This window comes from Mesoplodon bidens, assembly GCF_964165515.1.
Source record: "Mesoplodon bidens genome assembly, chromosome: 9".
NCBI lineage: Eukaryota > Metazoa > Chordata > Mammalia > Artiodactyla > Ziphiidae > Mesoplodon > Mesoplodon bidens.
The window spans coordinates 77479034-77503322 of NC_138166.1; the positions used below are offsets into that span (position 1 = coordinate 77479034).

The 24289-nt window shown below is 36.8% G+C and overlaps 1 protein-coding gene across 3 annotated transcripts in view; it reads left to right on the forward strand.

Moving 5' to 3' along the window:
- The window catches only part of CPED1 (cadherin like and PC-esterase domain containing 1), a 320724-nt gene that overhangs the window by 128679 nt on the left and 167756 nt on the right, over positions 1 to 24289 (forward strand). For all 3 annotated transcript variants that reach the window (XM_081244675.1, XM_081244676.1, XM_081244677.1), the window contains exons 7-11: positions 16223 to 16365; positions 17386 to 17458; positions 18663 to 18830; positions 20067 to 20171; positions 21783 to 21952. In XM_081244675.1, coding sequence (XP_081100801.1) covers positions 16223 to 16365; positions 17386 to 17458; positions 18663 to 18830; positions 20067 to 20171; positions 21783 to 21952 — 659 coding nt within the window. The remainder of the gene's footprint in view (positions 1 to 16222; positions 16366 to 17385; positions 17459 to 18662; positions 18831 to 20066; positions 20172 to 21782; positions 21953 to 24289) is intronic.

Genomic DNA, 24289 nt, shown 5'->3' on the forward strand with positions numbered 1-24289 from the left:
AATTTAAAAAAAAATGTCATGAAGAACCTAGGGGCAAAACGAGAATAAAGACACAGACCTACTTGAGAATGGACTTGAGGATATGGGGAGGGGGAAGGGTAAGCTGTGACAAAGCGAAAGAGAGGCATGGACATATATACACTACCAAACGTAAGGTAGATAGATAGTGGGAAGCAGCCGCAGAGCACAGGGAGATCAGCTCGGTGCTTTGTGACCGCCTGGAGGGGTGGGATGGGGAGGGTGGGAGGGAGGGAGATGCATGAGGGAAGGGATGTGGGAACAGATGTATATGTATGACTGATTCACTTTGTTATAAAGCAGAAACTAATTAAAAAAAAAAAAGAAATCTAGAAACAATAAATGCTGGAGAGGGTGTGGAGAAAAGGGAACACTCTTGCACTGCTGGTGGGAATGTGAATTGGTACAGCCACTATGGAGAACGGTATGGAGGTTCCTTAAAAAACTACAAATAGAACTACCATATGACCCAGCAATCCCACTACTGGGCATATACCCTGAGAAAACCATAATTCAAAAAGAGACATGTACCAAAATGTTCATTGCAGCTCTATTCACAATAGCCCGGAGCTGGAAACAACCTAAGTGTCCATCATCGGATGAATGGATAAAGAAGATGTGGCACATATATACAATGGAATATTACTCAGCCATAAAAAGAAACGAAACTGAGCTATTTGTAATGAGGTGGATAGACCTAGAGTCTGTCATACAGAGTGAAGTTAGTCAGAAAGAGAAAGACAAATACCGTATGCTAACACATATATACGGAATTTAAAAAAAAAATGTCATGAAGAACCTAGGGGCAAAACGGGAATGAAGACGCAGACCTACTTGAGAATGGACTTGAGGATATGGGGAGGGGGAAGGGTGGGCTGTGACAAGGCGAAAGAGAGGCATGGACGTGTATACACTACCAAACGTAAGGTAGATAGCTAGTGGGAAGCAGCCGCAGAGCACAGGGAGATCAGCTCGGTGCTTTGTGACCGCCTGGAGGGGTGGGATGGGGAGGGTGGGAGGGAGGGAGATGCATGAGGGAAGGGATGTGGGAACAGATGTATATGTATGACTGATTCACTTTGTTATAAAGCAGAAACTAATTAAAAAAATAAATAAATAAACTTAAAAAAAAAAAAAAAAAAAAAAAAGAGTTGATGTATTACTTGGTCTACTCTTGCTTGGATTAAATTTAAAAATTGCATCAGGGTGTTCATTTTAAAGTATGATTTTATATAAATAGAAATTATAGATAACCAGAATAAAATTGAATAAACATGTGATGAGAGCTGACTTACAATAAAAACCTAAATAATAATTGCAAAATAACACTTATCTAATCAGCCCATATTGGTGTTAAATATTATTTCAGGTATATGTTAGCTCTAGAAAAAGAATGATTATTTTGCAACTGCCCAGGATTTTAAAGTGCATAAATGCAAAATAATTTTATGCTGTTGATGGCATTGATGCTGCCCATGGCAACTTTGTCTCTTGTGTTGAAAAATTTCCTTTATTCATTCATTTTATTCACTCATTCATTTCCATCTTTGTTCCATAAAAGGCTTTCGGGTAATTTTGTACATTAATTTATTCTTAACACTGAATCTGGATTATTAGCCTAAGAAAATTATTCATTAATCATAGTCATGTTTACTTGATCAAAAGTGATCATTTAAACGCATGAACCTAAGCTTTCAGAACTGCAGACAAAATCTGGAGAGTGCCAGGCACTCAAAAAATATATTTTTTAAAAAATTTACTTATTTATTTATTTTGGCTGTGTTGGGTCTTCGTTGCTGCACACGGGCTTTCTCTAGTTGCGTCGAGCAGGGGCTACTCTTCATTGCGATGTGCGGGCTTCTCATTGCGGTGGCTTCTCTTGTTGCAGAGCACCGGCTCTAGGCACACGGGCTTCAGTAGTTGTGGCTCACGGGCTCTAGAGCACAGGCTCAGTAGTTGTGGTGCACAGGCTTAGTTGCTCTGCAGCATATGGGATCTTCCTGGACCAAGACTCGAACCCATATCCCCTGCATTGGCAGGCGGATTCTTAACCACTGCGCCACCAGGGAAGCCCTCAAAAAATATTAATCAGTGAATGATTGTCTATCATTATCATTTTTATTAAAGGTATCTTGTTAATTGTAACTTGCTAAAAACTGAAACTTGGGGAAATATTTTAGAGTAGGTTCTGCAACAGAAGATAAATTTTAGAGTAGGCTCTGCAACAGAAGATAAATATAATGTATTTATATATACCATCTTTGTTAATTATGTCATCTCTTCTAACATAGTGAACTGATATAATTATCTGATATGGACACATTATATATATGCATTGTAGTGACAACATAAAGGTGAAACTTAACCCTAATAAATAAATTTGCTAATTATTATTTCCTTTAATGCAAGAAAACTGATGGACAAGTGTTAATTATCCATCCAGAAAAATGAAGGTTAACTGATACTCAGGGACTTCAGTGTGAAATCAGGTGAAGTAAGTGAATCCATTCAGGATGCTGGAGAGATGGAAGAGGGGAAGCCTCAGTGGTAGTTTGGGGTTTAGGGTGTGTATTTGCCTACTCCTTTGCTCCCCGCCCCTCCTTTTCCTGTCCTGTTCAAAGCTCCCTTCTCCTTGGCGCCATCTAGTGGATGCCTGTGTCGGGATGAGGAAGATGCCCAGTTAAGGATTTGCAAAGATCAAGTGTTATTTCTCCAAACTGGAGCCTAAGAGTGGATGGCCTGTGGACATCACAGAAGCTCTTATAAATTAGTTTATGGAGGCTCTTCCTCTTTCTGTTGTTATCCCGTACAGACTTATTGCTCTGATTTCTGGTACACCTCGCTGATCAGAAGTTTATAAAATAAACAAGGGTTTAGAGTAAAAACTGAGCATGAAAGATGAGGACTCTTGTAAGCAATGCTCCAGAGCAGTTTAAGCATCCACAGGGAACACCATCTTAATTTTTCAGTTTCTCATTATTTCTTCAATAGATGAGCTAGCTAAGCCAGAAAGATGTTCAAAGGCAGAGCAGCTATAATCTCTTCCTTCACTACCCTCCATATGATAAGGATTTGTTAAGATGAATCTTTGGGTAATGGACCCATGAATTAAGGCAAAACTCCCTGCCATCTTCCTGATTTTTTTTTCACTTCTAAGAAGGCACCAAGAGAGTTACCAAATTTAATTTCATAAGCGTTGATTCTTGGACTTTGACAACAAGGCTCACCTGAGTTTTACATCCCTGTGGTAATGTTAAATATCTTCTGAAGACAGGAAAATATATTGGGAGGAAAAAATTAGATAAAGTAAATAAAAGAATCAAGAGAACAAAAACGAAGCAGAAAAATTTACTTGCCTAAATACATGTAAAATTCTTTAAAGAAGAGATTATGTTTATTTTTGATTTCAAAAGAAAAACCTTCAGTGCCTGACACAATACTTAATACTCAGCAGACAGAGGGGAGAGAAATGGCTTGGAATAGAGACTCCACTCATCAAATTGCTGAAAAGAATAATCAGTAATAAAATAACCCCTTTACCAAGTGTGATGTGAATGCAAGGTAATAACAGTGAAGACAATGCGAGTAAATGTCGTCAAAAATTAATTACTTTAATGCTTAAGTTTATTCTAAACTATATACCCAGTGGAGAAGACAGGTGATATTTACATTTTCACATTAGGTATAGAAACAAAATAACTTTCCACCAGTACATTTTGAAGATCATTATATGTTTGTCATTTTTAACATTTCTATTTACAGTTTCCTTTATTCTTTGAGATCTATCTCTAAAGCTGTGACAAATTCTAAATATAAAATATTCCCAAATGTGCCAACTAGGTAAGACTGATTTGTCTGCTAAAAGAAGACAGACTTTTGTTCCCTTCAGGAGAAAATCTGACTTGCATTTGTCTTATGTGATTTATGCATTGTAAGTTTAAAAGGAAATACAGCCTTTTCCCTCCCATACATTAAAATGGGGCTTCAAATTTGAAAGAAACATCAATCTTCTCTGAAACCTACATAGCTATGTGATGAGATGCAACAGAAATACTGTATTGCCCCCAAGTGGTCTTTATAGGTATTGCCTGCACTGTCCAATAGTGAAAGAAAAAGAGAAAGCAAGAATATTTGGACAGCAAATCTTTGACCATTTTCTTTCACTGGAATATACATATTTATTTTTGAAAAGTTATTTGATAATCCATGCTGTGGTAGTAAGGCTATATTGCTAAGTAGAGATTCTGAATGGTGGTAAATCTTCAGTGCAATTTAAATTGCCTAGGTGACAGTTATTTGGAATGATATCAACATTTGTAAGTCACTGGGAATTGTTTTTCCATTTAAGGAGATTTTGCAATACATAGGTTTTTTTTTTAATTACTGTAAAGTTAGCACTAGCACTTTCGACTCAGCATCTGAGAGTGCATTATTTTTATCCACGTATCTTCTGTGTGTACTTCTATTTGATTTCAACATGAACCTCAAATCGGTTTTTAGCCTGAATTCCTTTGAATTATATAAATGACCTAATATTGTGAGGTGGAACTGAAAGTTTGTCTTTCATTTCTCTGAATGTTACTAAGGCAGACAAAGATGGATTCTTTCTCAGGATTCTGCACACATGCATAGTGCTGTATTCTATACATACTGCAATATACAGACATATTTCATTGCTTTTGTAAATTCTGTCTCTTTGGAGCATCTTCCAGTAAAGCAGTCATTCTCTGACTTCCTCATTTCCTGATATGGAGCATCCCCATACCCCCCAGTCTATCCTCTGTCTCATAACAGCTTGTCCTCTCTCCCTCGCCTCCATGCTTACGAACCTATTAATAGTTATTAGAAGCTCTGTGAAGCAAGTTTTACCATTTGGAGAAACGGACTGCAAACAAGAGAGGAATTCCTGGTATCCCTGTATTTATATGTATCTATATGTGGTATGTGTCCCCTTCTAAACCAACTTCCCAATGCCTGGTGTCTAGTCTTCCAGAATCCAATAGTTCCAGCCATCACAGCCTCCTTTACCTGTTTAAAAAAGTACTGTTCCGGGCTTCCCTGGTGGCGCAGTGGTTGAGAATCTGCCTGCTAATGAAGGGGACACAGGTTCGAGCCCTGGTCTGGGAGGATCCCACATGCCGTGGAGCAACTAGGCCCATGAGCTACAACTACTGAGCCTGCGCCTCTGGAGCCTGTGCTCCGCAACAAGAGAGGCCGCGATAGTGAGAGGGCCGCGCACCACGATGAAGAGTGGCCCCCGCTTGCCGCAACTAGAGAAAGCCCTCACACAGAAACGAAGACCCAACACAGCAAAAATTAATTAATTAATTAATAAACTCCTACCCCCAACATCTTAAAAAAAAAAAGTACTGTTACAAATTGATTTCTATCAGAAATTTGATTCCAGATATATTTGAAAGGCATGAGAATTTTCCCGTGTGCTTGATTACCCAAATCATCTACATAAAGAATATGTATTCAAGTCACAGAGAGTGAAATTATTACTTTAAACTCAGAAGTCAAAGAAGAAAAACATTATGCTGAGGAACTATGTTACATTTTCATGCTTTCAAGGAGTTACCATTAAAGGAAAAAGAAATGTGATTTTAAAATATGAATAAGACAATGATGACATTCTTTCAGGCTGAGTGAGAAGTGTATATCCAATTACATTTTTACTCTAAAGGAGAGAGAAATAAATCACTAGTACTGGATCTATAGTGCTGGATCTACAGAACTAAAAACAAAAATCCCAAAGCATGACCTCTAGAGGCCTAGATATGGATGTGCAGTAGGAAGATCCTTGTACCAACTGTGTGACCCCAGGCAAGTCTTTCAACCTCTCTGAACCACTTTTTCTATCTGAAAAATAGGACTAGTTTCCTATGGGTTAAATGAGTTTTTTGATTCCTTGTACAAATATTTACTGGGCACTTCTCATATGAAGTGTCTCATATGCTAGACATTGTGTTAGGTTCAAGTGATATAGTAACAAACAAGACAAAGTCCCTGCTTTTGTGGAGTTTATTCTTGTGTTGAATAGTAGATAAAATACAGATAAAAATTAATTATACAGGGCTTCCCTGGTGGCGCAGTGGTTGAGAGTCCGCCTGCCGATGCAGGGGACACGGGTTTGTGCCCCAGTCCGGGAAGATCCCACATGCCGCGGAGCGGCTGGGCCCGTGAGCCATGGCCGCTGAGCCTGCGCGTACAGAGCCTGTGCTCCTCAACGGGAGAGGCCACAACAGTGAGAGGCCCGCGTACCACCCTCCCCCAAAAAATTAATTATACATATATAAACAAATACAGAGAACTATAATTTTTTAATACAATTTTGAAAGGTTGCTTTCCGTGAACAGTTATTACAAAATATTGGCTCTGTTCCCCGTGTTATACAATACCTCCTTCAGCCTATCGTACACCCCATAGTTTGTACCTCCCACTCTCCCCCCCCCCCACTGCCCCCCCCGGCAACTGGTAACCACTAATTTATTCTCTATATCTGTGAGTCTGCTTCTTTTTTGTTATCCTCACTAGTTTGCTGTATTTTTTTAATTCCACATATAAGTGACATCATACAGTATTTGTCTTTCTCTGTCTGACTTACTTCCCTTGGCATAATGCAGATTTCTTTTTTTTTTTTTTTTTTTTTGGCGGTATGCGGGCCTCTCACTGTTGTGGCCTCTCCTGCTGCGGAGCACAGTCTCCGGACGTGCAGGCTCAGCGGCCATGGCTCACGGGCCCAGCCGCTCCACGGCATGTGGGATCCTCCCGGACCGGGGCACGAACCCGTGTCCCCTGCATCGGCAGGCGGACTCCCAACCACTGTGCCACCAGGGAAGCCCACTGCAGATTTTTAATATTGCTAAGAACGCAACGAGGGAGGAGGCTGTGTAGAAAGAAACTGGGTTGCCCACTTTTGAGAGGTAGCAAGATCTCTCTGACCAAGTGATATCTGAGCTGTGCTTCATGGAGGAGAGTGAGTGTCATTTGAAGAGCTAGTGGTAAAGCATTCCCAGCAAAGGGCCCATTCCGATGCCCTGAGGTAGGAGAGTCCAGGCATGATCACAGAACACCATAGTGTCGTCATTAGATCTGCCTTTTCAAGCCCACTCTGCTGCTGCTGTGTAGAGAACAGACTGAAGAGGTTTATGAGTGGGGACAGAGCGACCGGTTGCAAGGCATCTGGGCGAGGACATGGTGGCTTGGACGGGTCGGTGAGGGGGTGGTCTAAAGAAGGTGAGAACCTGGCACCTTTTGGAGGTAGAAACAAGAGTCAGTGGTGAGTTGAGAGAGAGGGGCTAGACAGAGAGGGCTCAGAGAGGACTCTGCAGCCATGATGTGACTGGTGATGCCCTTTCCTGAGAGAGAGCGCATGGAAGGGGGTGGGACAGAGAAGCGGGAAGTGAGGAGGTGGAGAGGAGGAGAGCTTCCTGCTGTCACAGCAGACTACCCGTTTACATGCTTCGTCTCCATTTGTCTGGCTCTTAGGTCTCCTTTGCTCCAAACCCCGCCTGAGGGCCCTGCATAGAATAAGTTCTCGCCTTGGGAACTTGGTGTTTCTTTTCCCGCTCACTTTCCTCCCCGCCTTTCTCCACCTCATTCCCTCTCCCTCCTGCCATTCCAACAGAGGTGTCCTGCCACTTCTAAGACGTGGGCAGGATAACTAGTTGCTCAGCCTGCCTAGTGTGACAAGGCAGGTCCCAGGTGTCCAGGTCCCCATTACTGTAAAAACAACCCAGGCAGAAGTGCCTGCTTCTCAGCCACCAGGGGATCAAGGGTTATCTTCAAAAACATGGGACCTCAACTCACAGGTCATTTCCCTTGGAGGATAGTAGGATGATGAAGTGTGATGTATTCCAATAAGAAGGTGAGAAGAGAATACTTAGGAATCTGTGCACCCTAGAAAGGGTTCAGTTTATCCAGCGTTTGGGGTGGAAGCCAGAGTGAGGTTGGAGAAACCAAACTAGAAGCAGCAGGCATTCGACTGTGCATTCTAGGCACTGAAAATGAAGAAGCTGTGACCTGCTTGAACAATGGCATTCATATAAAGAAAATGAATAGACATATGTCCACAGAGTCCAATGATAAAATCTTACAACTTTTAACTTTTACTTTTTTCTGTAAAATCTCTCTGATCCTTTATATCCTACTGAGAGATTCTAGACGGGGCAAGAAGGATAACCTGCCAGCTCCCTGAGAAGGTTGAATATAATGCAATCAGGGTTCTACCATTCAAAGCAAATAATTAAATTTTTATGCTCTTCATAGCCTTCTGTATTTTGGTACCTTGCTCCTGATCAATTCTCTGACATACATATGGGAAATTAAAAAAATTTTAACCATGAAACTGATCAAATCACAGAATCTACTTTCTGAATTTCCAATTTTATTGTATGCTTTAAAGCTTAGGGTTATTAAGAAGTACAAATGAATAAAATTATTCATGTCACTGGAAGCATGAAACTTACTTAAATATTGGAGTTTTGATCTAATTCCAGAGAATGAGGAAAAACTATCCTAATTTAGGTTCAGTCAATTAATTTAGTTTTTCTGTGGTTTACCCTAAATCAAGCCAATTTTCAATGAGCTAAAACAAATGATGAGAATATTTATGTTCTTAAGTCATTTGACTTAACACAGACTTTGTTCTTGATCCAGGCAATTTCATTTAAGTCACAAAGAAATGTCCTTAGTTTTTCCAAAGGGTAATTAGGCTACACAAATGCTCAAGTTGTTGAGTTGATTTGTTAGATGTGTGGGTGTTTGAGAATTGTGACAGTTTCAAATGCATTTTCCGTGAAAGTAAAAACACAGATGATTCATTCTTCAATATTTCAGGGTCCATCCACATTCCTAAATCTGTATAATCAAAGCTGCAATAGCAGAGGTAATGCTGGGGCTTTGCAGCCAAGCAAACTGGTTTCAACACCCATACTGGTTACCATTTAGCTGTAAAACCTTAGGCAAATTACTTGTGTTCTCAACCCTCGGTTTCTTCATCTATAAAATGGGGGTAATGAGTATCAACCTCATAGCGTTGCTGTGAATATAAACAAAACAGTGCATGAGAAACACACAGTGTCTGGCACATGGTGTCAACTTGGCTAAGGTTAGTGAGTATTATTAAGTATGACATAGAATTATATCCAAATACCACATGTGCGTGAAAGGAAAAATTACATCAGTGCTTAGGTTTGTAATTTAGTCATTTTTTTCCCTCCCTTTCTCAAATCTTTTTTCTTCTTTTCCTTCTGTTTTTATATATCTGATTTTCCCCCTAAATCATGACCCTTTAAAACACAAAGGAGACTTCTTGCTACGGTCCAGAATGCTCACCAGCCCTTCATCTCCTTCCACAGCCCTCTGACGTGCAGCAGATGTGTCCTCTGGGCCAGACACAGCCAGAGCTATGATCCTCAAGTGGGGTGTCATGTGCCTCTGGGGAGCCATGAAGACTCTCCAAGGGGTTCACAGGCCCATAGATAGTTTCAAGAGAATCAATGCCCATAACTCCATCTTTCACATGTATACCTTCCTAAAATTTGATCTCGCTGAGACAGCGCCTCTAAAGCAGGTGCTTTTTATTCCCCATCCCTTCATGCACAGACCTCTGCTCTTCAAAAGAAAGACCTAGCGCTCATCTATCCCTAATATTATAATAATAATTGCTCCAGGGTGAAAAAATTCTGCAACCCCTCCCCAAAACAGACGCACTTAAATATGGTTTTCATTAGAGAAAGTGAAGGATGCTAATCACCAAATAACAAATCCTCCACAACTCAGATTGTTTTCAGTTTTTAACAAATTTAAATATTTCATGATAAATCACTACGTGTTTTTTTTTTCATATACTTTGGAGGGAGCTCAAGGAATTAAGTCATGTTGCTCTAGCTAAACCATTCCATCTACATCTATGTATTTGTGTGAACAAATATTCTCCATGCTTACATTGAAAATAATATTAATACCAATGCTGAACCCTTCTCATTCTAACAATAAACACTGTTGTCTCAATGGATAAAAAGACTCAGCTTAGTAAATAAAAAGAAGTCGTGAGCTTCCCTGGTGGCGCAGTGGTTGAGAATCCGCCTGCCGATGCAGGGGACACAGGTTCGTGCCCCGGTCTGGGAAGATCCCACATGCCGCGGAGTGGCTGGGCCCATGAGCCTTGGCCACTGAGCCTGCACGTCCGGAGCCTGTGCTCCGCAACTGGAGAGGCCACAACAGTGAGAGGCCCGCGTACCCTCCCAAAAAAAGAAAACAAACAAAAAAGAAGTCGTACCCATCTAAGGGGTGCATTTCCAAAACAAGTTTACTTTTTATTTTATAAATTATTTATTAAGGTTTGTAATGTATTTCTATTTTTCTGACCAATTGTGTACAGCAAATAATTGTAATCGTAACTCTTTGGAAAAAATATTTTAAAATTTAGAGCCATATGGTCACTGAAATTTTAAATTAAATTTATAAACATTTTTCTTATTGAGAATTATAAAAATACTTTGTATATAAAACATATTACATTGGGATAAAATTCTGAGGTGCTCAAATTCCTTCAGATACACTTTAAGAGTTTGGCAAGTGCCAGGGAGAGAGAATGATTAGGTCAGAGTCAGACAGAGAGATCCCAATTGAGTCTGTAAAAGGCAGAATAATAATATCAATCAAAAACAATAGACTTAAATTCCAACTGTAGTAAAAAGAGGCAGATTTGAATGCATATTTATTCCCCTTTTAATTTGGAAAAGCACATAGACTCTTGGATTTCATATATTTAGTTGTGTCCTTAGTTCTACCAAGGATAAAATTGAGTCTGAACTCTTATGTGATATTTCCTTTTAAGGGAAAATATCACATAAGATATTTTCCTTTAAAAAAAAAGGTCTTTTCCTTTTAACCTGAAATGATCATCCCCTAGACTTCGTGTTCCATCATAAATTTGTCCTCTATTCTCGGTCATTCCTACGAGCATTCAAGCTTGCTGTGTGATATTTTTCAGACTAAACAAACAAAAAGTTCAAGGTTAAAAGATTGTTTCTGGATAAAACAGTGAGTAAGAGGAGACAAAACAGAGATGGAAACTATTTCCAGTATTTGCAGGAGCTGTGAAATGGAGCAAGGGAGGGGTTATTTTGTGTTTTGTTTCTTTTGCAAAATTTATAACCATTAAAAAGTTGTTCTTCTGGACTTTTGTGGTACAAAATTAACAGGTGTTTAAACATGGTTGTTGGAGGGAGTAAGGCTGTGAAAACTGCAATATTACTTTAAAAATTTTTTAAATTGTGGTAATATACACATAACATGAAATTTACCATCTTAACCATTTTAAGTGAACAGTAGTGTTGAAAATATTTACGTTGTTGTGAAACCAGTGTCGAGAACTTTTTGCAAAACTGAAATTATATACTCATTAAACAACCTCACATTTCCCCCTCCCACCCAAGCCACTGGCAACCACTATTTTATTTTCTATTTCTATGAATGTGACAACTCTAGATACCTTATGTAAGTGGAATCATGCAGTGTCTTTTGTGACTGGATTATTTCAACTAGCATACTATCCTCAAGGTTCATCTGAGTTGCAATATGTGTCAGAATGTCTTTCCTTTTTAAGGCAAAATAATATTCCATTGTCTGTATATACTACATTTTGTCTATCCATTCATCCATGGATGGATACTTGAGTTGCTTCCACCATCTAGCTATTGTGACTAATGCTGCTGTGAACACGGATGAACAAATATTTCTTTGAGACCCTGTTTTCAATTCTCTTGCCTCTGTACCCAGAAGCTGAATTACTGGATCATATGGTAATTCTATTTTGATTTCTTGAGGAACCTCCATACTGTTTTGCATAGTGGCTGCACCATTTAATATTCCCACCAACAGTGCTCAAGGGTTCTGATTTCTTCACATCCTTGCCCATACTTAATATTTTATGGGGTTTTTTTATAGTAGCCATCCTAATGGATGTGAGGTAATATCTCATTGTGGTTTTGATTTGCATTTCCCTAGTGACTAGTGATGTTGATCATCTTTTCATATGCTTGTTGGTGCAAAACGGTTTTAAGTACTGATATTCTTCTTTATTTTGAGATGATGAAAACTTCTCTCTCCCGCATTAATACTGAGGGAAATTCTGGTTAGCTTTAATAAGGTACAATGCTATTAAACACTACTGAAAATTCAAAATATTGAAATATCAGTATTCTGCTATAGCTTCTCAGTCAAGAACACGACTTTTTAAAAAACTCTAATATTGGTTAATCTTTCACCTGTGTTTTAACTCTTATGTTATATTTTTCTTAACTCAAAAATTCTCCTGAACAGCTGTGAGCTTCTATTTTTCAAAGGTTTTATTACAAGTCACCAGAAAAATGCTCATCCTCTCTCACTCAGGAGATGGAAACGAGAGATAAACATGTTGTCCTAAGGAGAAAATTTATGTTATCCAGAAGCTCCAGTAAACTATTTCTCTTATCAAAGTCTCTGTGGTTTCTGTAATGTTATACTTAGGTTTAGTTACTCAACAGTGTTTACTTAATACCTACCCTGTGTTAGATACTGGCCACCCAAAGATAAAATGGTACAGTATCTGCCCTAAAAGATCTTATGGTCTAATGGTGAGAGCAAACAAGAAAGTCAGCAAGTTTAACACAGAACAACATGCTTTGCCACTGAGAACAATCTGCCTAAGGTCCTATGGGAGGATAAAGGAAATTAATCAGGTGAAGCCCAGAATTTAGCATGGGAGGGGTTTGTGAGAGGTGGGCTGGGGGAATAAGGTGAATATAAGGGCAATTTAGAAATATTTTAAGATATTAAAAACATAACTGAAGTTTTCCTACAAATATTTTGAAGTTCATCCTTAGTCCCTCTTGTCCTTCTATTTTTAGTTGATAATTTTGACCCATCTATGTATATTTCAATGGCTAGATGTGAAAATTACAAATACCTTACTGGGTTATTGCTTGAATTTTACACAAGTACACACAAATGGTGATGCTTTAACTGCCTGGTTTTACAGCCATGATCTTACAAGGTCATTTTCTACATAATTTATTTTGCACTAAATTTGTGTTTCATTTTTGTACTGAAGGAGGAAAATTTATAGTTCATAAAATAGTTTCATGTCATGTTAAATGTTTTAAGATCTTTTATTCATTTTTACCTTACTGCCAAGGCACTGATTTCCTTGGGATCTTATATTCTCATGTTTAGGTAATTCAAAAACATCGATTAAAAGTCTTGATCTAGAGATGGAGAAGTCTCCGTGATATTTGAGTTCACAGCTGATTTTAACTTACAAAAGTGAAGGTGTTCTTTCAGATATTTGTATTTGGGTTAAGAAAGCTCCTGAGTGAAAAGTGTATTTTTGGTTCTGATAGCTTTGAATGGAATTACTATCAAATAATTTCAGATTTGACATTGTCTCATGAAATCATCAAGCACATTTCTCTCTTTCTATGTGTGAGCACATTGATATGCACAGAACTCAAGTATTTGACCAAGGAAATACGATTAGTGTAACAAATTACAATATGAGCAGACAGTCAAAGAAGTCTGCCACTTAGCCTAAGTGGATTAGTTTCAAAAATTGATATAAGTATTCTGCCCTCTCTGGGTGACTTATTGAAAGTTGATGATTAAAAAAAAAAGTCAGCATTTGCATGATTCTACTTTCACTTCTGGCATATGTAATTTGCTTGCCACTGTACTAAATAAAGAGATGACTCATCTAGAATTTTCTTTGACTTGAAGGAGTTAAATAAATGGAAGTGCATGAAATGAGATAGAAGGAAATGCATAGAGACAAAGATTGATAACAGAATGAATACAAAAATGAAGAAGTCTCTCTGTTTTGAATTGTGCCTTTTAAATGCCATTTCTATCTCCTCTCTCCACATTTCTGTTCATAATGGCAGCTGTCTAGCTTCTTGTCCCCCTGCTTTCATGATTGGTGGTTGACGTTGGTCCTTCTCTTGGCAGGCTGAGTTTTAGGGAAATGGGAGGAAAGCCGGTTATTTTGGTCCTTCAGTTCTCCTCTTTCACTTCTCCTGGGAGACATACCAATGATGGGGTCTATTTACCCACCATGCCTCTTTCTTCTCCCTTTTAAATATATTTCTATTGAAAGGCTTATCATATATTTTTTAAATGTTCTTCCTTGATTGAAGGAAGGCTGTGGACTTTTGTTTTAATTAATAAAAGGCAGTAACGTGTACTGAATATTGATGTGTGGTGGGTGGTGGTGTACCTTATGTACATTCTCTGATTTAATCCTAGCAATACCTCTATAAAGTTACTGTTAGTAATCCCGCAAGGTCTCACAATTTAGTAGTAACTGGAGAACCAAAGTCGAAACTGCGACTTTCAGCCTCTAAAGTCTATAGAGTTACCACCATGCTATGTACCTTGTCCCCCAAAACCCAGCACACAGTGCTTTCCACATTGTGAAAAATTAATTACAGTCAAAAATTAAGAAATACACATTTCTACAGTAGAAGAATAAATACAATCCTAAGCATTAATTTGCTAATTATTTTTTTACCATAGAGGATATAATTTGATAATAAATCTTATATATCCTATGTGCTACACAAACATTTCCAACTTCCTAAATTATTAACCTTGAACCCTGTGATATTCAGAAAACATTAAACTGGAAAAATGCAATAATATTATCAATAACCCTTTCTATATAATATGGTGAAGTGAGTGAAATGTGATGAGTTACTTTTATTTGGAAAAACATGTGACTCTGTTTTGGTTCAAGGGTGTTAATATTTTTAGTGTTAGCTTTGATTTATTTTCTTTTGATCATACAGTTCTTACATTCATTTTCCTTAGTCCTTAGAGAGGGAAAAACACCCCAACTGCCAAATGCTAATGATGTGTTTATAGGGTCTTAAAGTGTACATCTCATTAGGTTTCTGTTTTTCAGCTGGGAAGAGTTTATGAAGTCAGCATTTGTTTCTCTTGGGTGAATTTTGCTCGCGTATCTTAAAGATACATTTACCATCTCCCTCAGGTGATTTGTGCCAATATCTGTCCTTCATTATTATAGCAACAAAAATTTTTCACTTTGCAGTCTTACGCAGCTCAGATAAATTTAGTTTGTTCTTCCAAAAATATTAATAGTATACCTGCTTCATGTTTTTTCAAAAAATATTTTTTGTTCTTCATTTTTGAAAGCGTATGTTTATCCAGAGAAAGTTTATGAATCAATATGAGGTCTGTTTTATACTTTTTAGAAAGTTTGACTTGAACTTTGGTGTTAAGCATCCTCAAGATATAGTTTTGTTGTTGTGACTGTTTTCATATTTAAGCAAATAAAAATAGCTCTTTGTGATACCAACTATAGTGTTTCTATGAAGACTTAAACCTAACATCCTGCCCCTTTTTGTAATACGGCCCCGTTCTCTCTAGCCACATGAAGCCTGAAATTAACATGTTAGGAGGACACTGAGATCCTCTTAGATTCTTCTGTGGTTGGCTAGAGCTCTCACAGCAAAATGCCGTGAAGGAGAAGCAATTTCGATATAGTTCTTTTTGTTCTGATATATGCAGGAAAGGGATCATAAGAAAAAGCTTAGATTTGAATTTCATAGTTTACAGCGACTTTCTTGTAATTTGACCTCACAACTCTCTTGTTGGTAGGTAGTAACCCATTTTAAAGAAAAGGACACAAAAATTCGGAGAAGTTAGTTGCAAGACCAAGTCCACCTAGGTAGAAGAGTCACAGAATAAACTTGGCAGTTCTGATCACAAGCTCTGTGAGTTCCCCTTCACTTTCCATGATTACATGCCATGGAATGAGAAGAAAAATGGAGTAAGCACCTCTAAAGTAATTTAAATTACAGGATGTTTTGGCACCCCACATTCAATCGGAAGACTTATATTTTTAAATGTATAGAATATATATACATTATATATTACGTGATAATATATATTTATTATATAATATACCTTAAGTATATTATATACTCTCTCAGTATATTTTACATATATATGTATATATAAAATATATATGTATGTATATATGTCTTAGATGGTCAAATTTTCCTTTTTAAGGAGTTATTTTTGAGTGTGTCAAGGAGAGATAGCCTGAAGGGATCTTTCACATTGTTCACTTTGGAAATGATAGAGAGACAAATTGAGATTGTAGTTTCAACATATGAATCCTTTACTTTGTTCACAGCTGCAGACATTTTTTGAGACGTTCCTGAGAACAAGTTCACCTCTTCAGGCTTTTGATAACATGAAGGAAGCAATTAACAAACTCCTGCTAGCAGCTGAAGTATTCAGTGAAACATCTACTCTGGGACCAAAGGTCTTCCATAGGTAAAAACAAATTTCAATGTTAAAAAAAATAAAGAGGGCCTCCCTGGTGGCGCAGTGGTTGAGAGTCCGCCTGCCGATGCAGGGGATACGGGTTCGTGCCCCGGTCTGGGGGGATCCCATATGCCGCGGAGCGGCTGGGCCCGTGAGCCATGGCCGCTGGGCCTGCGCATCCGGAGCCTGTGCTCCGCAACGGGAGAGGCCACAACAGTGAGAGGCCCGCATACCGCAAAAAGAAAAAAAAAAAAAAAAAAAAAAAAAAAAAAATAAAGAAAAAAAACCCTACTTCTAACAATTGATTGTTAGTGAAAATATATCTTAATTATCACAAGTAGGTGCTACTTGGAAAATTTTATATCAGTATAAAATATGAACTTCTAAACTTATGTTTTCTAATTTGTTGATCCTAAAACTTCAGAGCATGTTAAAGACTCATCAGTATTTAAATAGTGGTGACAAGAAATAAGGCACAGTTATTTAAATTATCTTTTTAATTGCAGCCCCTTTCAAGCTTAGTTATTTTTATCATATATGCTTTCCATTGACTAGGTATATTTTTATTTATAGATTTTTATTAACAAAATTCATTAACTCTTATCTCCATATCTCAGTTTACTTGAGTATAATTTAATGCCTTTTTCTAGGGAAATGTTAAATCGAATATGTCAAAAAAGGAGGTGCCTCCATGTAAGCTTTATCATGCTTTATATGTGAATAAGAATGCCTAGCACGGAGGAGTAGGAGAGCTTCCTTTTCCATATTACGTTTTTATGGAGTCACTTCATTGTTTCGTTTAATGTATTATGAATACTTTAGATATATTTGTATTTTCTGTAAGGAACGAAACAGACTCCAAATCCAAAGATAATTTGTATTCAATTTTGGATTATCCAAGCCACTGCTCTTTATAATTAGTATGGACCTTGAAATTTAGCCTTAGTGATTATTCATGATATAGTATCAAATAATAGAGTAAATACAGCAAATAGAATGTATTTTTGTTACCTTGTGTTTTTATTTCAGATGCAGATTATGTTTTCAGCTTTTAACTTTTGACATTGGTTATGGCAGTGTCAGGTCCCCTGTAGTGCTCCAGGTAAGTATGCCAGAGTCCTCATGGGATCTTCCCCTTTGGCTGAAGGGTGTGTGTGTGTGTGTGTGTGTGTGGTGGTGGTGGTGGTGGTGGTGGTGTGTTCATTCATAGTAACTAATCAATAAGTGCAACTTGCATCAAACTTACTACAGACTTATATTTACTGTGGTTCAGAGAATTAACTAGCATATGGAGAGTCTCTGATTTGAGTTACAATACCCACTCTGCATCCCTGTTGAACAAAGATGGATTTTTTTGTGTTCAACCACTGTTTATGAAATAAATGTGGAATAAAGCTAAGTATGTGTTAATGCAGGAAAACAGACATTTAGATAATAGAAAATATTAGGTAACCTAGCTTATTCATATGGGTTTATAAAAAAGGTAACTCTTTTATTCTTTACATACGGATATTTAGTTTAAAATTGGCCTATATTTTAATTTTAAAAGCCATAGGAATTTTTGAAATATTTGTTTTCAATATTTGTATAAATATGTGGAAATTTAAGAGTGGTTTTTGTACACTCTGATTCTTTTACTTCCTCTTAAATTAAATTAACTCATTCAGATCATCTCCTCCAGCATATTTTTAATCTAAAATAGCCCTAGTGGCAAGAAGATTTTAAAATTGATTGCATTTGTCTATAGAAAGCTATCTTGGGATATTGGATGAGAAGAAATGAAGAGAAACAAAATAAAATTATGTGCAACCAGAGTTCGACTTCATACTGTAATGACTGGTTTTCAAACTGTTACACAAGAAGAATGATTACATTATATATGGCTCAGACATTTGGCTGAATAGTTCAAAGATTTATCTCTAAAATTTTGAAATTTTATGAATCTACATCTTCTAATGGTCCTTTATTCATTATTTTACACACATATCTAATAGTTTATATTATGATTTTTAAAATTTATTGTTCAGAAATGTTATATGTTATTTCCATAAGCACAAGGTCTTCAACAATAAAGAAGTTCAAGACAAACTAATTTGATTTTACAAAACAGATAATGTTCTTACAAAGAATCGTATTTTCAAAAGAGCATTACTTAGATTTTATAAAACTGTTGACCTCCAAAAGGACCACTAGATGTCAGTTCTGATCTATAATCCAACGGGAAATGAATCATGTCTTAGAAGTGATTTCACTGCATTAAAAGTAAGTCAATGAAAAATATTTGCTGTGCTTTTACTCTTTCACAGGTGCATGAGCATTTAAATTTTCAAGATGATGATAATATGGATTTTGAGGACCAAAACACAGAAGAATTCCTTTTAAAAGACACTTTCAATTTTCTCCTGTCTAATGAATCTTCACTTTCCATATTTTCTGAGATATTTCAGAGACTTTATAGATCAGGTATATTTAAGGTAAGTGCATATTTTTGTACTGACAAATATTTATTTCATTTTTGGAAGGTGCCATTTTCTTTACTGTGCAGGTAAGCAACTTGATAATTCATTTAAAATTGATTTGTATCCATTACATAAACCTCTTAATATTTTTCCGACCTAAGGACCAATATTATTTTAATGTCTCCTAAGTATGTGACTGACTGATTATGATGAAATTATGGGTTGAAAATGAAGTAAAGCGGTCCCTAATTCCCAGGGAAATTTTGTGGTTATAATGAATAATACATACTACCTATTATAAAATACTTTAAAAGGAATACCTGAACCTTTTAGAGGCAGTTAGAGTAGCAGTGAGTGCTCTAGATTAACATCAAGGGACTAGAGTTATAATACTAATTTTTTTTTAAAGCATTCACATCTGGTTAACGTCTTTGGTTAGATAGATGCTGATGATTAGGGAGTAGTGCTTCAGAGTAAGATTGGTTAATTTTTATGATCTGTTAGTACAAGTTTTCTTGATGCATAAAAAAATCTGTACAGGTTACTAGGTACAGTATTGTTTTCTATGTATCTTTCAGTTTTAAAACCATAATTGGAAAATTTTGAAAAGTAGAATGTGAAGGGTCTCACCAAGAAGCAACGCTCTACAGAGAGATGGTTTTGAGAGAGATGACATTATAGACTGTTGTTTCCCTATGATTTTATTGATTCCTAGAGTTCCCTGTTTCCCTTCCTTAGTGAGTGGATTGCCATTAAAACCATTAGAACCGTTTGACCCAGAGAGAATGGTAATATGTGTATCTTTTGCTCTAAGGGATGCATTATAATGAAAAATGAATGTGAGAAAAATGGGGGGTGAGTCTGTTTACTAGAATCCGTGAAACTCGAAAATGGTAATGTCCCATACATGAGGTTCACGTGTAAATTTGCTGCTCTGATCTTTTGTACCCTGAAGACTAAAAAAAGACTTTTCCTGCATTTCCAAACTGTCACGCTCATTCTGTCCTTCTGGGCCCAATTTCCCAACCTTATTACCAAAGTAGTACTTACTGAGCAATTTCAGGTCCTTTTGTCAAATATGAAGCTTTCTTATATTCTGACATCATTTTGGCAAGTTAAAGTTATTATGTATTATTTAGAATTAATTAGCCCAGCTGTTTATAGAGTTCAAGATTTGGTTCTTGAATTGTGTTAAACATGGTTTGACTTTGTAGCAATTGCTTAAGAGTTGTATTTCTCCCCCCATTATAGGGTGAAAACTATCAAAAAGAACTAAATCAATGCCTATCTTTAGAGGAGATTAACTCAATTATGACTTTCATAAAGGAACTCAGGAGTTTGGGACAATTCCAACTGGTAAAACAAAAGCGACCTTTGATTACTCTTCATTACTGAGATTACAGTAGATCAGCCATAAGAGACTTGATTTTGACATAAAACTAGATGAAGATATTTCTTTAAGGAATAGAAATCTTTGTAAGCTTCTTCTTTTCAGAGATATTAAGATGAGCAGAATGCATATTCTTTAAGACTTTACAGATAATACGTGACTTACTAAAGGTGAAAGAATATGGAATTAGTATAGCTGGCAGGATTTGATAGTTCTTAAGGGGAAAATGCTAACATTTTTCCAAAAAAGTTTGCTTTTAGCTTTGGGACATTTACATGTAACCAAATTTTCCTTCTACTTATTATGCCCTTTTTCGTTTGTGTAAAAGTAAATATTTCTCAATAGAACAATAATATTTTTTAAAACTACCTAAATCTTAATTTGTTGTAACTCTATAGCAAAATACAAAGAAAGAAAATATAAATAATTATAATAACTTTTACTGGTTTCAGCCAAAAAAATATATATGGCATTTATTTTGTTTTTTATGTATTTTCCTGGATTCTCAGCCAAAAAATATAAATGGCATTTATTTTGTTTTCTATGTATTTTCCTGGATTCTGTTAAGTTATTGATCAATACCAAAGGATAATTTATTACATATACATGTGCATGCTCAGTACTTGCTTTGTTTCCAGTTCTGCCCATATATAGGTAAATTATATTGGATTCATATTTTTCTACCTAAGATTTGTTTATACAAAATATCTCTTTAAAATAGCATTTTTAAAAGTCTACTAATAATTTATTATTAATCTGTTTGAATAAAATATTTATTTTTTACTTAAAATAATTTGTGTATTCAGATGCTACTTGTATGAGTTATAACCAACTTATTAAATTAATTAATGAAGGTTTGACACTTGTTTTTATAATTTAGCTCCATATTTTAGAGGGTTCAAAGTAAGCTTATTACTCCAAAGATAATATAATTGATGGGTTATTTTAATTAATTTAAATATAGTAAGTATTACATTCATGACAGTTTGGGGCAATACTATACAAAGATAATCAGAGACCTGGCTTCATCCTTCATCCTTCAATATCTTCAATTTAAGATATTGTGAAAGTAAAGAACATCTCTTGGCACAATGTGAAGAACAGAAGAATTATTTTGTAGGAGAAAGGGCAGACACTAATTTCCTGACTCTCAAAGTAGAAAGAGGATAACCATAGATTTTTTTTTTGGTAGGATTAATATCTCTCACCCTGAGATTTGTAAGACACTTGTAACCCAAGAGAATCTCTCCTCATTTTTCCTGCTACCTGACTCACTCTGTTGTTCAGCTGTTTTCAGGTATCTATAGAAAGCAAATATCCATTTCCTTTCAATGAAAACAGAAATAAAATTCACCCCATTTGAAAGTATAAACATCAGCAAAATTAGTTCCTTATAAAAAGTGGATTTACCTTGACAGCAACACAGAAAATTAAATTATGGTATAGATAATGGATTTTAAATAAATATCTGATTTTTTAAATATCTGATTAAATAAATATAAGGCCTTTTCTAGTAATACTACATTTTATTTTCCATAACTTATTCTGATATTCTGCTTTCAAATATTTCTTCTCAGCTCTTCCCATCTACTACTCCTGGGTTTCAATCTTTGATGCGTGAATTTTATGATATGGCAAATCCTGTGGGGAAACCTGGTTCCATCCTGACCCAGTACTGGTCTCTTTTAAATGTATTTGAACAATTTCAGCTCCTGAATAAAAAGGCACAGCCACACCCGCTGGAATGGTAAGAGAGCCACAAATTTGAATTGTGCAACCCCAAAAATCTCTAAAGATTGATTTCAAAAGGCATTGCCTACATTAAAGAAAGCAACAAGAAGAAGTGTGTCCAAAAATTCATGCTCTGGAAAATAAGCTTCTTTAAAACATTGAAACCATAATGATTCTAGTGGTCTTCAAACACTGTAACAAAAATATATCCAACAGTTTTTCAAACCATCAGGACTTGACTCCATTCAAAAGTCATATTTAAAATTAAAAGTTTCAAGCTAGTTTCATCCTGTGATATATATCCTTGAATTACGGGAGCATCAGACAGAAAGAATTAGGTGAGATTTGTTTTATGAACCATCAGTCAGAGTGGAGCCCGAGACGATATGAGCATTCATTTGGAGTTTCTGAGGCATGACTTTATTCTAGGCAAAACCTATCCAAATTTGTAAATATGTCTGTCTCTACCGCAAGATTAGAGCTTTTTTTTTAGAAGATGGAATCTCAGAGAGAAGCATTCGGCCAGGAGAAAAGGTCCTTGGCCTCCTATGTCCACTTCCATTCTAATGAGGGGTAGTAATGAGTGAATAAGAGGGTTGCTGGGCCAGTGAACATAGTAACACCCCCAGTTGCCAGGGGAAGGGGCAGTGCCTATGGTGCCAGCTAAGTCTGCTTCCCTTTTATATGATAGAATTAAGTGAGTATTTGACTTGTCTATTGCCAGGAAAACAGAAGTAAACCTAACCTCCCAAGGGAATGAAAGACTAGATGGCCGTGCATGACCATCAGTGTCTCTGAAGTTACCCTCACGAACGGCCTCAATTCTACTGACTTGTCCTTCATTTCTTTCTGCCTCAGGAGACAGTAAAAACAGTCCTATAAGAAACATTTTTTTAATCGTTCAAAAATACAAGTAATCACATATTCAAAGAATTCATAGGACATCTCCCAGGACCAGAACTCACTTTAATTGCCACATCTTTATGCAGTTGGCCTTATTCCCTCAATACTCCGAAGTAATAGGATTGATAGAAAGTGTTGTTTGTTTGTTTGAAAATTACGTTTTAAATAATACAGCCTACTGTCCCTTTGTTTGTTCTTTGCACTCACTCAATACAAGACTGTCTCTTTCACCATTGTCGATGAGGGAAGAGCAGACTTGATTTACCAAGGAGTCTATTTAAGTGTGGTTTTTAACTTTGGGTAAGTTCCCTTAAGATATGCAAGCTTTGGAAAGTTTATTCCCAAAATTTGTCTCAAGGTCCACGTTTGTTATAAGGTTAAGCAATTGACTTAAATTCAGAATATTGAATTTAAGCCTAATTCTAACCCTAACTGATTCCTTCCAACAATGAAATTTACCATACGTCAGCGTTAAATATAGTTAGAAAAAGTCAGGACCTTTTTGAATCAGACTTGATTCAAAAATCCCAACTCTAGAGTTTATTCATTACAGCAGGTAAGATTTTCCTCTGAGTCTCAGTTTCCATACCTGTAAAATATGGATTATACCACCTACCAAGTATTGTTTCAAGATTGCATAAGACAACCTCCATCATGTATTGCATAGTGTGTGGTGTGCTGCAGAGCAGATAGGTAGTAAATATTAATATACTTTTGGTTTCCTGTTCCTATACCATCCAAAAGTCACTTCAGCATCGACAAATGGGGTATATATTTTTCTTTCATTTATAGGGAAATCAAGATAAGTATGAAAGCTTTATCTAAGTTAACACTAAGATAAGTAAACTTGAAGTCTTTATCAAGAAACAATTACATAAATTGTTTCTAGAACATTTTAAGAAAGAATGCTCAATTCTAATTATCTTCAAGTTTACCAGTGAATGTATATATATTTATCATTCATGCTGTATTACAAGGAGGATGCATATGATACACATTTTCCAGATGAGGAAACTGAGGTGCTGAGAAGATGGGTTATTTGCCCAAGCCACGCAGCTACTTGAGTTGAGACTAGGGCCCTGGCCTCTTGCCCGTGGTCCAGTGCTTTACACCAAGACCTCATGCTGACACGAAGATCACGTGTAGTCATTCATAATTGCCCTTATCTTCACAATGGTCATCTCCAGTTTTTCATACCAAAAAAGCCAATTTTACATACCTGTACTATCTGTGGGGTTTAATGCCTTCCTCCACTCTTTTGTTTTGTTTTGTTTTTTGCGGTACGCGGGCCTCTCACTGTTGTGGCCTCTCCCGTTGCGGAGCACAGGCTCTGGACGTGCAGGCCCAGCGGCCATGGCTCACGGGCCCAGCCGCTCCACGGCATGTGGGATCTTCCCGGACCGGGACACAAACCCGAGTCCCCTGCATCGGCAGGCGGACTCTCAACCAC